This window comes from Gymnoscopelus braueri, assembly GCF_963280865.1.
Source record: "Gymnoscopelus braueri genome assembly, chromosome: 14".
In the NCBI taxonomy this organism is placed as follows: Eukaryota; Metazoa; Chordata; class Actinopteri; order Myctophiformes; family Myctophidae; genus Gymnoscopelus; species Gymnoscopelus braueri.
In genome coordinates, this window is record NC_137619.1 from 21,301,923 (window position 1) to 21,315,120 (window position 13,198).

At 43.3% G+C, this 13,198-nt stretch overlaps 1 protein-coding gene across 6 annotated transcripts in view; it reads right to left on the reverse strand.

Moving 5' to 3' along the window:
- The window catches only part of LOC308099860 (E3 ubiquitin-protein ligase pellino homolog 1), a 59,007-nt gene that overhangs the window by 12,127 nt on the left and 33,682 nt on the right, over positions 1-13,198 (reverse strand). For 5 of the 6 annotated variants that reach the window (XM_080448694.1, XM_080448693.1, XM_080448691.1 and 2 more), the window contains 2 exons: positions 8,729-9,058; positions 381-510 (listed from right to left, as the gene is read on the reverse strand). In XM_080448694.1, the coding sequence (XP_080304820.1) occupies positions 381-510; positions 8,729-8,811 (213 nt within the window). In that variant the 5' untranslated portion in view covers positions 8,812-9,058. Of the gene's footprint in view, positions 1-380; positions 511-8,728; positions 9,059-11,635; positions 11,852-13,198 lie in introns of those variants that run through there. The other variant, XM_080448692.1, reaches the window with a different exon arrangement.

Genomic DNA, 13,198 nt, shown 5'->3' on the forward strand with positions numbered 1-13,198 from the left:
GTGTGTGTGTGTGTGTGTGTGTGTGTGTGTGCGCGCGCGTGTGTGTGTGCGCGTGTGTGTGTGTGTGTTCCTGAGTCAGGTTTACAATTGGGAAAAGAGTTAGAGTTAGGATTAGACATTTAGAGGTCAGGTTTAGGGGTTAGGGTTGGAGTTATGCCTGATGTATACTTAAGTTGTGTGCCAGTGTCATGCAGAAAAAAGATCTACAAGCCTGCGACGCATTGTGAGCTTGTAGATTAGCAATTTCTTGATTCAGTGTTAAGAGTTAAAAATGCTGATGTTCTCACAATTATAGTAATACAGGCGTGACACTGGGTGTGGGTGTGTGTGTGTGTGTGTGTGTGTGTGTGTGTGTGTGTGTGTGTGTGTGTGTGTCTCACCTTGGCTGCCTGTGGAGTGCAGGCAACGTGTACAGTGCTAGGTTTGACCCCGTTGGCCTTAGGTCTTTTACACAGTCCGAAACGACTCTTACGCCTGCCTCGGTCCCCATTAGGCAGTGAGCCATTGTACCTACACACACACACACACACACACACACACGTTGGATTAGTATATATACCTGATTATGAACGTGCACGGAAACACAAACACTCACTCACACACACACACACACACACACAACCCGAAACATACGCACAAGCAAACAAAAGACAATGGGGCATTATTGTCTGCGCAGTTGTATAATACACTGGAAAACAGTCATTGTGGAAAAGACTTGTGGTATTCTGTTGTACTCCCACCCCTCTCTCTCACACACACACCCTATACTTGTTATACAGTGCATGCTGGTAACGTCCACATGAACAACAAAGGGCTGTGAAGTTGAATGGCTGAGAAAATAAACAAGCGACTCATTTTGGTCTGATAGACGACCAACCAAAGGAGAATAAACAGTAGCTTACACAGGGATAGAATAGGCTCTCTGTGACTCCCAACGACACTCTGCTCTCTCTGTGTGTGTGTGTGTGTGTGTGTGTGTGTGTGTGTGTGTGTGTGTGTGTGTGTGTGTGTGTGTGTGTGTGTGTGTGTGTGTGTGTGTGTGTGTGTGTGTGTGTGTGTGTGTGTGTGTGTGTGTGTGTGTGTGGTCAGCAGTAACCAATCCCAATCACCAGAAGTGCATGCGCTGTAAAGTGGTCATTTAACAGTGTACAAGAAAATGGACCAATACGGAATTATTTCATTCCATTTGTACATTGGCGTAGTTTAATTAAGGATTTCATTTTACTGTGTGGGATCGGGTTCGAGTCGGCCCTGCTTCTCTGAGTTTATACGAAGTCTGAGTCTAACAGGAGGCTCATAATGTGTTGTTTACTTTAAGACATTTTGGCTTCATGTAAGGAGAGACCGAAGAGAGAAAGGAACACGAGGGAGGGAGCACAAATCCTTAGGCCAGAGTCGAACCCGGGACATTATACATTCAGATATTGTTAACTGGTTGTAAGTGTTGTGCAAAAGTAGCAAAAATAGCAGATCTACAATGTTCACATGATGTTATGCATTGTGAGCTTGTAGATCATTCTGCTATGTTTGCTATTTTTTAAAGATTTTGAAAGTGATCATGAGAGTGGTTAAGTCCGACAATGAAAAGTATTAACAAGTAATAAATAAATAATAACTAAATTGGATCCAATGGAAGGTTCTTTTTTGTACATATGAAGTTTTCACCCGACGATATCAGGATATCGATATAATATGGATATCGTTGCTGTCATGCAAAAACCTTGCATCTCCATATTTCAACTTAATATGTTTTTTCGTGAATTAAGGTCCTACTTCCATCATACAAGGGTACAATCTGCAGTAAGACTTTGGTTCTCAAAGTGGGGTTCAGGGACCCCTAGGGGTCGTTGGGGGGGGTTGTTCCACGGGTCCCCAGCAAAATGTGTTAATACAGCATCACAATCATTTTAACCACTTTATCCATTTATACCTTGGCAATAAATAAAAAATAGCAGATATACAGTACAAGCACGCGTCACTCTCGTGCCCAAGTGTTTGAACATTTTTTAATAATTTCACATTCTGATCACAAATCTTCTCTTCTGGGGGGCCCTGCCTGGCACAAAACATTTTCAGATGGGAATCGCGGCCAAATGTATGTCAATTTAGGGGTCCTTGGCACGAAAACGTTTGAGTACTACTGCAGTAAGGCGTGCAGGACTGCGTCCCAGGCAGCCCAGGCTACATTGTGAGTGTTTGTGTTCGCTGAGTGAGAGAGCATATCCATGGAGAGCAAACAACCCTGGAAGCGTTTGCGTGTTACCATGGCGAGAGAGCAGCCTCCTAGTAACATTTAGGTGGAGTAACCATGGCAAGAGAGCGTAACCAGGGTGAAGTTTAGGGTGTATCCATGGCGTCCCGCCGGAGACGGAGCAGGGTGTTGCTGGCCGAGGATCCCATGAGCACAGCAACAAGGGAAGGAGTTTGTGTGTCTATGAGTACCAGTGTGCGTCTGTGACTCAAGTGTGTGTGTGTGTGTGTGTGTGTGTGTGTGTGTGTGTATAAATATTCTCTCATATTAACTCATTCACTGCCAGAACTTTTTTTTTTTTGCGTTTGCCCACTGCCAGAGATTTTTCATTGAAAAAAAAAAGTACTCAGGAGCCGAGATACAAAATGTTTAAGTTTTAAGTTAACAAGCAAGTGGATGGGAGTCTAGATCTTCAAAAATTCATATCTCCTTGGTCTTTGGGTTAAAAAAAAGATGAATAAATAAGAAAGAAAAAAAATTTAAAAGTCGTTTTAGTCGTTCTTGGCAGACAGGGTTAAAGGACAAAAGTCGTTTTAGTCGTTCTAGGCATGGAATGAGTTAAGGTCCAGTGTTAGGCAATATGTTTGTGCTCATAGTAAGTAAGCCTGCAATATCAGAGGAAAAAAAACTGCAAACTTTCTTGGTATCTGTAAAGGTAACTTTCAATGAAGTCGTGTCCCCTCAGATAATTGACCGAAAAATCTCTCAGGTCTAAAATAAACATTTAGTTGCTTTAATTTGTATCACTTTGTTAATTACTTATTCCACAAAAAAACACAACAAATCTACACAGTCATTAATTTGTAGTTAATTTATCCATTTATAACTGAGGGTGTACCAAACGTACATTTGTATACTCTCAGAGTTACAGTGAAAGAACACTGAGGATTTTACCGTGTGCAGATTCCTAATCATTTAGAACACTTCACTGAGATACAAACATATAAACATTGGACGCGGCCAAGACTTTCCATGAGACACCAACAAAAATACCAAATAGGATGTTGAGATTCATCTCACAGAGCATCTAAAAATACATGGTTAGAATGGGAGTCTATGAGCGGGGGCGGGCTGTGTACCCTACAGTACCTCCCCAGTGTCTGTTTTCCACTTTTCCCCCACATCTGTGTGTGTGTGTGTGTGTGTTTATACAAACTTTGTTACACAACATTGATATGGGATCAGGAGTCGGTATCATACCGAGTTCTGGTCCCATATCAATGTTGTGTAACAAAGTTTGTATATCAAAGTTTATAGATCAACATACCGACGGTAGGCCATATCAAAATTGCCTTAAGGGAGACCTCTGACGTCACTCTGACTCAGACATAACCATAAACAAAACCCATATGCCCATATATAGGCAGGACCACGGCCACGTCACTCCGACTTAGACATAACAAACCTGATACGCCCATATATAGGCATTTCATTACGACTCAGACCTAACCATAAACAAACCCGATACGCCCATATGTAGGCATGTCATTATGACTCAGACATAAACATAAACAAACCCGATGTCCATATGCATATATGGAGATCCAGAGAGCCAAAGATCCGCCCACTATGCCCATATATGGTCATGTGCATATATGGGACCGACTCGACTTCAAACTCGGTGCACGCATCGGCAAGGACTTGAGGGAGTGCGGTGCCCTCCGCCAAGTTGTTCGGATATGCGGTTGTCCAGAAACGCCAATCCGACCAATAGGCCCATATATGGGCATGCCAATATACAGGGTATATGGGCATATTCTAATGACATCAGGGATCACCATATAGTGCGTACCAAAAAAATCCGGAAGGGGGCGTCAACAAGTGTCATTTGGTAGCGTGGACATCTTGGTGGGGGTATAAACAGGTTGACTTAACATTGACCCCCACCGGTATGTCTGCAGCTACTATGCCACGCCCCCCCGTGGTGACGACACGTTGGCAAGCACTATATGGGCATAATAGGGACACAGACAGATGGGTACAACTGGTACTCTGACAAAGCCCGATCAGTCGGATCGGCATAACGTAGGTGTGAGGGCTGCTAGTTTAATAAATATACACACACACACACACACACACACACACACACACACACACACACACACACACAGATCTGAAAAGGGCCAGGGACGTTGGCATGGTGTATTCAGGCCCATGAGAAGCAGAGCTGTTTAAAAAGCCACAGAGATGTTCCCCGGTGCAGCAAACACATTCATCTCCAGAGACTATACAGCATTCCTGTGGATTAGGCCATTAGCAACGCTACGAGCATGCTAATGTTGGAACCACGTAAGGCAGGAGGACAACCCACCAAGGCTGCATGTTGATGGGTCCTACACGGCACTGCGTGTGTGTGTGTGTGTGTGTGTGTGTGTGTGTGTGTGTGTGTGTGTGTGTGTGTGTGTGTGTGGGGGTGTGTGTGTGTGTGTGTGTGTGTGTGCGTGTGCGTGTTATAACTGTATATTCATCCGGTATACTGCCAGATACAGATGGCTACATGGGGACCAAGCAGCACTCTGACCAGATACAGTAGACCAGGCAACGATATGAAGTTCAGAGGAAGCTTCTAGCTAGAGATGTTTTACAGTACACAACATACTGGAAATAAAATGGTTAGATTAACCATATTTAAAATGTTTTAAGATCAACAAGATCTACAAGCTCACAATTCATCGCAATGTGACATGTTGTCAGCTTGTACAGTATATCTGTCATTTTCATTATTTGTCGTACGACAAGTATACTGTATAGGGCTTAAGTGGTTAAGACATCCACATATCATATTAAATTACATTTTGCCACAGTAAAAAGCACAAATAAATACATAGAAAAGTTTACACTTCAGTGTTTTTTTGTTATATGACTTCTTCAAGAGGCCCATTGACCTTGGGATGGCATGGCCTGACCTTGAACCCAGACATGCGAGTGGAAAATGGAAAACTGGGTTCTCCCTTGTAAACGTATGGACTTTACTGCCTGCTGAGAGTTTCCACATAGGAAAGTTTCCACTGTCATCTCCCAGACAATACTGCTCCAGCACATACAACTCAAAGCAACAAACAGTGAGTCAGCTGGGATGTGTGTGCGTGTGCGTGTGCGTGTGCGTGTGTGTGTGTGTGTGTGAGGGAGAGAGAGAGAGACACACATAGTGTCCTGCCCTGTAGAGAGAGAGCTCGAAAGAGGGTCTATGTCTGTATGACAGTTGTGTGATATCTGTGAGCTGTTTTTCTGCGCATTCCAAAGGTGTGTGTGCGCGAGAGAGACAGAGAGAGTGAAAGAGTGTAAACCTTATACTCCAATCGTGCAAGGGTGTCACTTGCCAAAAAGAACATACCTATAAGCTTGTAAAGTTATTTTTGGCAAGCGACACTATCAAGTATAAATTAGGCGTAAGTGAAAGTTTGTATACAGTTTGTTTGTGCTGGAGTGCTGGACAGGAATGGAACAGTCCTTCGGGGGAAATACAGGACGCACAGGGAGAGATGGAGGAAGTCCTTCACTGTCCACTGACACTAGGGAACGTGTGTGTGTGTGTGTGTGTGTGTGTGTGTGTAGATGGATGCATGTGCACAAGCACAAGCACATACACGTCCTCGCACTGTCTGTGCATCCCTGTGCACGTGTAATGTACCGTGTTCCCCGCATGCAGGAGTAAGCATGCAGGATTGCTTTTTTTCTGTGTGCCTTCATGCCTGCTTTCATTTGTGCGTGCGTGCGTGTGGTACACTAAGGCCAAGCAGAAGGGAGTGGTGGAGGTTTTTCCTACAGCTGAGCGCGGGGTATGCAGTCAAAACAAATCTCTCTCTCTCCCTCACACTGAGCAGACAGTTCTGGGGGAAGGGAAGGGCAGGGCGAGTGCTTGAAGAAAACCAGTTTTCTGCTATGCTTAATGTTATTTAATTCACCGACATCACAACTAATGCCTGTGTCCTACCTTAATCAGTGTGTTCCATTTACACCGGGAACATTTTTAACCAATTTCAAGCTGGCGTCCCTATTTTGGCCATGTCGCTAGATGTCACGCATCCCAATGCATTCTGAGCTTGCTATTTTCAAAATTTTCACACAATGCCGTCATACGACAAAGTATAAAATAGGGTTTAAGTTCCTCAGATGTTACTTTTTTGTCGTTCTCTTACTCTACTTCCTACTAGGGAAATTTTTCCAGTGTTCACACTGTGTCCCAACAAGCCAGCAAAGTCATCCCAGGCCCTGACTGTGACCAACGCACGGCTGATTGTGAGCGGTAGTGTTGGGGCTGGGATGTAAGCTGTGACTAATACATCCAGCTATGACCAATACATCTGTGACCAATCAGGCCAGCGGAGCTGCTCAGTGGCCAACAGTAGAAGGCTGTTGTTGTACTGGGCAGCTCCCAGGTGTAAACAAGTATGACTGAATGAATGTGAAGCAGAACTGTGTTGAGAAAGAAGCATAATGTGCTTTAGTGAAACCCTTCCCTGGCCAACGAGTTTGAAAACTAAACAAAAACAACTGTGACCAATATCAAACTATGACCAGGTTCACACATTGAACCTCGAGCACAAATTATTATACACATACAGGTGTACAGGACCAAAATAACTCTAGAAGAATTAAAAGACAGCCTGACTGAGGTTTATAATCTCAGTTAGGGCTATATTCTCATTTTTTCTTAAGCCCACTCAATAATTTAGCGATTCTAGCCAGACATCCAAATTATTCATGAAGACAAAAAGAGCTGTTCTGAACATCGGGTGGACGCATCTCGCTCACTTCTTGTGCGAGTGACACCTGCGGTATGTCGTTAGAGCTGTGTGCGCACTGCGTGAAAATGACGACTGCCTCACTGCAGACCCCAACTCAATGACCTCCTCCTTCTTGGCTGGCTCTTGACTGGTGGAGGCTTGGGTGGAGAATGGGTGTGTGTTCTGCAATGTCTACAGGCTACAGGTGTATGTACTGTAGGCTCTGCATGGATTCATGTGTTATGGCAACCTACAGTATGATTTTCTAGCCCTGTACACATCATTAATCATTCGATGTTGGCTAAATCCTAGGTGTTAATCTAATTAAAAAAGTTGCATTTGTACACCCTCAGAGTTAAACTAACAATCAGGATTTTTTACAGTGTAGTCATGCCACCATGTCTCTCATAGTTGAGTCATGAAACGCCACATTTTAACATACAATAATTGACCTTCTTGAACTTGATCGGTCAAACTGCGCCCCCACTGTATGTCAAATACTGAACTAGACGCGTCGCAATTCAGGGCAATTGCAGAGTGTGGTTGCGCCGACGCTAGTCGCGGGTCGCTGTCGCCGGGACTCGAGGAATACGCTGGGAGGAATACCGTCGGAGGCTGTGCCAATTACATTGTCACGTAACTCCGTAACTCCTTAGATCACTTGCGTTTCAAAAGGATTGATCCCCCCAAAATAAGGTTTTTGCAACGGTTACATTCTGAGCATTTGTGGCGCCCCCTATGGATCAAAGTGGAAATTATTTTGGGGATTTGTTGAGTAAACCACCCTCGACATGTGATTAAAATTTGGGATCGATTGGACGTTTTGTTTGTGATTTTTGGCATTTTTGATAAAACGGGCCCCTCCCACTAACTTCGGAAGCCAATTACGGACGAACGGTAAGGACTATCAAAATGCCGTTTGGATATGTTCATCGCATGGGTCCAGAGATCATGTGTACCGATTTTTGTTAGATTTGGACAAAATATATGGGAGGAGGAGCTAAAAGTGTGTTTTGAAGAAAATTCAAAATGGCGGAAAATCTGTCCTGACGCAAATGGGCGTGGCCTATATGGGGAGATGCGTCATGACCCAAGGAATCTAGGGAAAATAAATTTTGATTTTAAGACCTACGGTTCAAGAGTTATAGGCCAAAACGTAAAGGGGGCTGTTATAGCGCCACCATGTGGCCGATTAGTGTAATTATTTTTTCAATAATTTCGGACTAAATTATAAACCTCCTCTCCAAATCTGGTAACTCTAGCTCTTACGGTTTCTGAGAAAAAAATACTTGAATTTGAGTTTTTTCACTTTTCCATTAAAGCGGATGGGGAAATTTAATGCACTAATAAATCAATATCAATTAAACTATTTAACCAATCTCTTAGCAAAATACAAGCGCACGATTCCAGGTCAAGACGGTCATTTTGAGATATGGCACTAAATTGGGGAATAAAAACTGTGGGCTGTGATGTGTTTTGAAATATTGTTTATCTATAATAATAATAAAGTGTAAGGATTACTATAGTCTGGTTGCCCTGTTAGGGCAACCACACTAATTATGACGTTTAATGGCTTTGTCTTGTGATTTGATGATGTGTGTATATGAGCCATTGTGGACAGAGTGACATACAATACATACATACATACATACACACACACACACACACACAGAAGGCATCATATTTTATACTTTGGCTATAAAATCCCTGGCACAATAGTTTGAGCGTGGGTCTGGTTACAGGTGCTTACCCCAGCACAATGAGCTCTCCATACTTGACTGGCACTTTGGTGGAGGCTGTAGTGGAGATGTTTTCCTGCTCGGGGGAGTACATTGGGCACGGCTGGCTGAGGTTACAGGAGGAGGAGGATGGGATTGGAGGCAAGGCTGGTGAGGTTCACCCAGGAGGGCGAGAAGAGACAGGAAGGAGAGAGGAGGAGGGGAAAACAGGCGCTGGTGGTTACTGGAAGAGAGGGGAGGAAGAAGAGGAAGAGGAAGGGGAAAGGGTCAGCTGAGCCTCAGCTCCGCCCTCTCATCCTTCATGCGTCCGTTGCTGGCAGTGCCCACTGCCCTGTCCTGCCCTGTAGAGAGAGAGGGAGAGAGATTCAGTTCCTATTACATACTGTATTACACTGGCCAATACTGGTACATTTTGTTTTAGGTCAAGGCTCCTGAGCTGGTACAAGAACCCAAATTATATATAAGCTCTGACTATGGGGATTTGAGGTCAATCTGTCCTTACCCTGACCTCACCAAACTATATCTAAGCCTAACTATCTCGTGTCTAACCGAATACCTCTTTATGTACACTTAACCATCTCTAACCTAATGCCTAAAGCTAAACAAAACCTCCGTAACCTAATGATTTGTACCGTATACCTTAAGTTATCCATCTCTAAACGAATGCCTAAATGCAGTTAGACGTCGTGGGTATCATACCGATGGTTCTGGAGCCACTACTTTTTTGTTTGTTTGTTTGTTTTGGTCATTCATGAATTCATTCATTCTATGAACACACATTATGCATTTCTTGAGGGAGGTAAGAGCGAGAAAGAGAACAAGGTAGATCAAGATAAGACCTCAACCTACTGTACGCTCAAACAAAGCAGACTGCAGATAATCCCAGCCTGACACAGTTCTTAGTCACAGGCCGTGGCAAACAAGGTCACCAAAATCATCATCATAATGGGTGCTCTTCTACAGCAGTGGTTCTCAAAGTGGGGTCCGGGGACCCCCAGGGGTCCTTGGGGGGGTACCAGGGGGTCCCCAGCAAAATTAGTTAATATAGCATCACAATCATTTGAACCACATTAACCATATTTTATACTTTGGCTATTAAAAAATATCATACAATATAGCATACAATACAAGCTCATAGCGCAAGATCTGCTATTTTTTAAAACAATATTTTTGAGATGGGGGTCCTTGACATGGAAAAGTTTGCTCTACGAGAACCACTGCTCAAAGATTTATATGTCAAGGGATGGGAAAGTGCATGAGCACAGAGACAGGTGAGGTGACGATGCAACACAAATGCCAAGCTGGGAATCGAACCCGGGATGTTGTGACACCAGTTGACACATGTGCTCTCTTGTGGTCTCTCTCAACGGGTCTCTTTGTGAAACACGCTCAGCAAAGATAACACTGTCAAATCCAGTCGGCCTAGAAATAGGAAAATACTTTCATATCTCTCTCTCCCACTAGACTCAAAGCTCATTAGTTTATTGTGATGACCAAAAGGTCTCTGTCAGGTTAACGCTCAAATGAATAAAACAGGACGGACGTGCACGTGTGTGCTTCCTGTGGAGCAGGACAGGGTGCCAGTAACTGTTGACTTTGGGTACACATCAGTGGGTGACTAAGATGCATGCACATGCACAAATATAAAGACACACGCATAACACACACACACACACACACACAAAATCACAGCAGGGACAAAGTAGAGCGAGAAAGAGGAAGAGAGATTGACAGAGTCAGGGAGAAAAAGAAAAATGGGGGCATGAGAAAATGAAATGAACCAAAATAGAAATTTCTGATCTACCAAGTCATCCCAAGAAGATGAAGTTCTCACCCTTCCTATAATTCCAAGAATTCCTCCTTGCCAGGAAGAACTATAGTACATGACTAAAGCATGGAAAATAGAGTGTTTGTGCGTGTGTGTGTGTTCACGAGATTCATACATAATCCTAAGAAAGGCACAGCCCTTACCAATGTGTAGTGTAGCTCACAAAGGTTTACATGCAAAGTTCAGGAATGAAAATGTGGACCATGTCAACTTAACCATCCAGTGTTTTGTTATGGATTTGTTGTCACTTTTGGTTGCGGTTATTTATGCTCAGTTTTTTTGTTTCACTTTAGTTAGTTATTCTATTTTGGTTACAGTTAGGCAATGTTACGGACACTGTGCTTAGTGTTGCATGGCTCCTTTGGTTGGGGTTAGGGTAAGTGTTTAGGTTTGTTTCATGCCAAAATACCCGAGTCCACAGCACATGGTCAGTATTTGACTTAATTTAAAAAAAATCGACATGATTTTGGCCATTGTATGTGTGTTCATCACGACTCTGTTGGAGCATAGATTAGTGGAGCGGTTCGGAGACTGCTGTAGTCCCACTGGCCTGAACAGAGAGGGTCAAGCAGAGGGCTTCCAACAAAAGATCTCATACTCCAAGTCATTCCAGCATTCAAAGTCACATCAGCCTTTTCCGCACATTTCAATGTACTTAACCACTTTCAACCTGGCGTCTCTATTTTGGGCATGTCATTTTAGACCAAAATAGCAGATTTACAAGCTCACAACGCATTACAATGTGACACTATCATCCGACAAAGTAAAAAATAAGGCTTAGTGCGCTGACAAAAAAAAGAGATTGTCCACTCCAAAATCTAAAAATAATAAATAATACAGAAACCTACAGTAGTTTTGGGCAAATGGTCATGGTAACTTATAGGCCTAACACTGATTGTCAGGAAACCGAAATGTCAGCCCAAACAGGTGTTAGTTAATATGCTGTTTTTCTGTCTCAACTCAGATATGTAAATCTGTTTAATGCGATGTTTAAAACAGACTTTTTCTCCCTATGCTTTGCAAAATATGGAGTTCTGCAATACTGTGCCAAATACCTGTGGCTTCAGCTTTAAGTTTGACCTCAAGGTACCTTTTAGAGCAGGTGCAGGTCTGGTCTTGTGTAGAATAACCTCTCTTAAGATAATCTCTCATATCCTAGGATTGGTCATGTCAAAAACAAATTCCATTCCATCTAAAACAAAAGGTTCGGGTGATGAAGATGCTATTTCGGCACAGAGCGAAGAGAACGTTTTGTTGGTATCCTGGTTATGATGACATCAGCTGGCTCATACTCCCGTCAGGCCAGCTGCACGCTGCGAGTGAAGGACAGCGTACAAAGGCATTCAGAAACAACCACTTCGGCTAGCTTGTGTAGGATGTACAAAAACGTTGCAAAATCTACTCCGTGGCAACGTTTCACACGGCATTATGCACACACACACACTATTGACAGGAAACGGGAGTTTTCACATGCACTGGGGTTCCCGCACCCAGAACACATGGTGTCCATCATCTTCAGCAATCTGCCAATCACACCTCCACCACACGCGCTCAATGGAATCCCACAAAGGAAGTCACCTCTCTAAACTAGAACAGTGCACACACATACATAATGCATGCGCGCACGTACACACACACACACACACACACACACACACACACACACACACACACACACACACACACACACACACACACACACACACACACACACACACACACACACACACACACACACACACACACACACACACACACACACACACACACACACACACACACACACACACACACACACTTTCTACTCAAGACACAGGAAATTAGTCTGAGTGAGAGAAAAGCTGATGGCTTCGTACAAAGTGTACCAGTCATTTCCATTAAGTTTACACAGAATAAGCACTCTAGACATCTGGACATCAATATCGTTGGTGTCAGGTGGAAACCTTGTATGTCCAAAACCGTTACATTTCAGGAAATGGGGGAAAAAAGACAGAACCTGTGTTCCAATAGATCCAATGTAGTTATTATTTAGTCACAAGCTTGTTACTTTTCATTGGTTAAATATTTATAAAACCCAGACAGACGTAACCACTTTCAAAATCATTCTTAAAGGTTCTATGACATTCATTTTCACTTTTTTTTTTTTTTTAATGTTTTTTTGGGGGTTTGGGGTTTTATGACCTCAATTACACCCAAAAAATCTGAACTTTGAACATTCAGTGGATTTTCTGTGGTCTGGGGTTTTCTGAATAATTAGGCTGAAAAGTAATCTGAGCTTGGCCCTTCGGCAGTGAGGTCACAGCCGATTAATCCCGCCCACTCTCCTCCTCGCCCCTCCCCTATCCTTTCCTTTGGGGGGGCGGAGCAGAGGCGATGATTGACAGGCAAAATCCCTCACCAGCGACACCCGCAGGCAAAGATTTCTTTTTTCATTGCAGTTGAAAAGGCTTTAGAAATGTGAGAGAAAAACACCTGCCATGGATCAATGGAGTGGATTTTTTTGTTAAAACTTTCTATACACGTTTGAAGGACCATGACAAAGACTTTTAATGTGTGGTAAAACTGAACGTCATGAAACCTTTAAGTATCAAAAATAGCATAGCAGATCGAATTTTTGCCACCTTTGCGCGACACTTGTATGACAAAGTAGGGC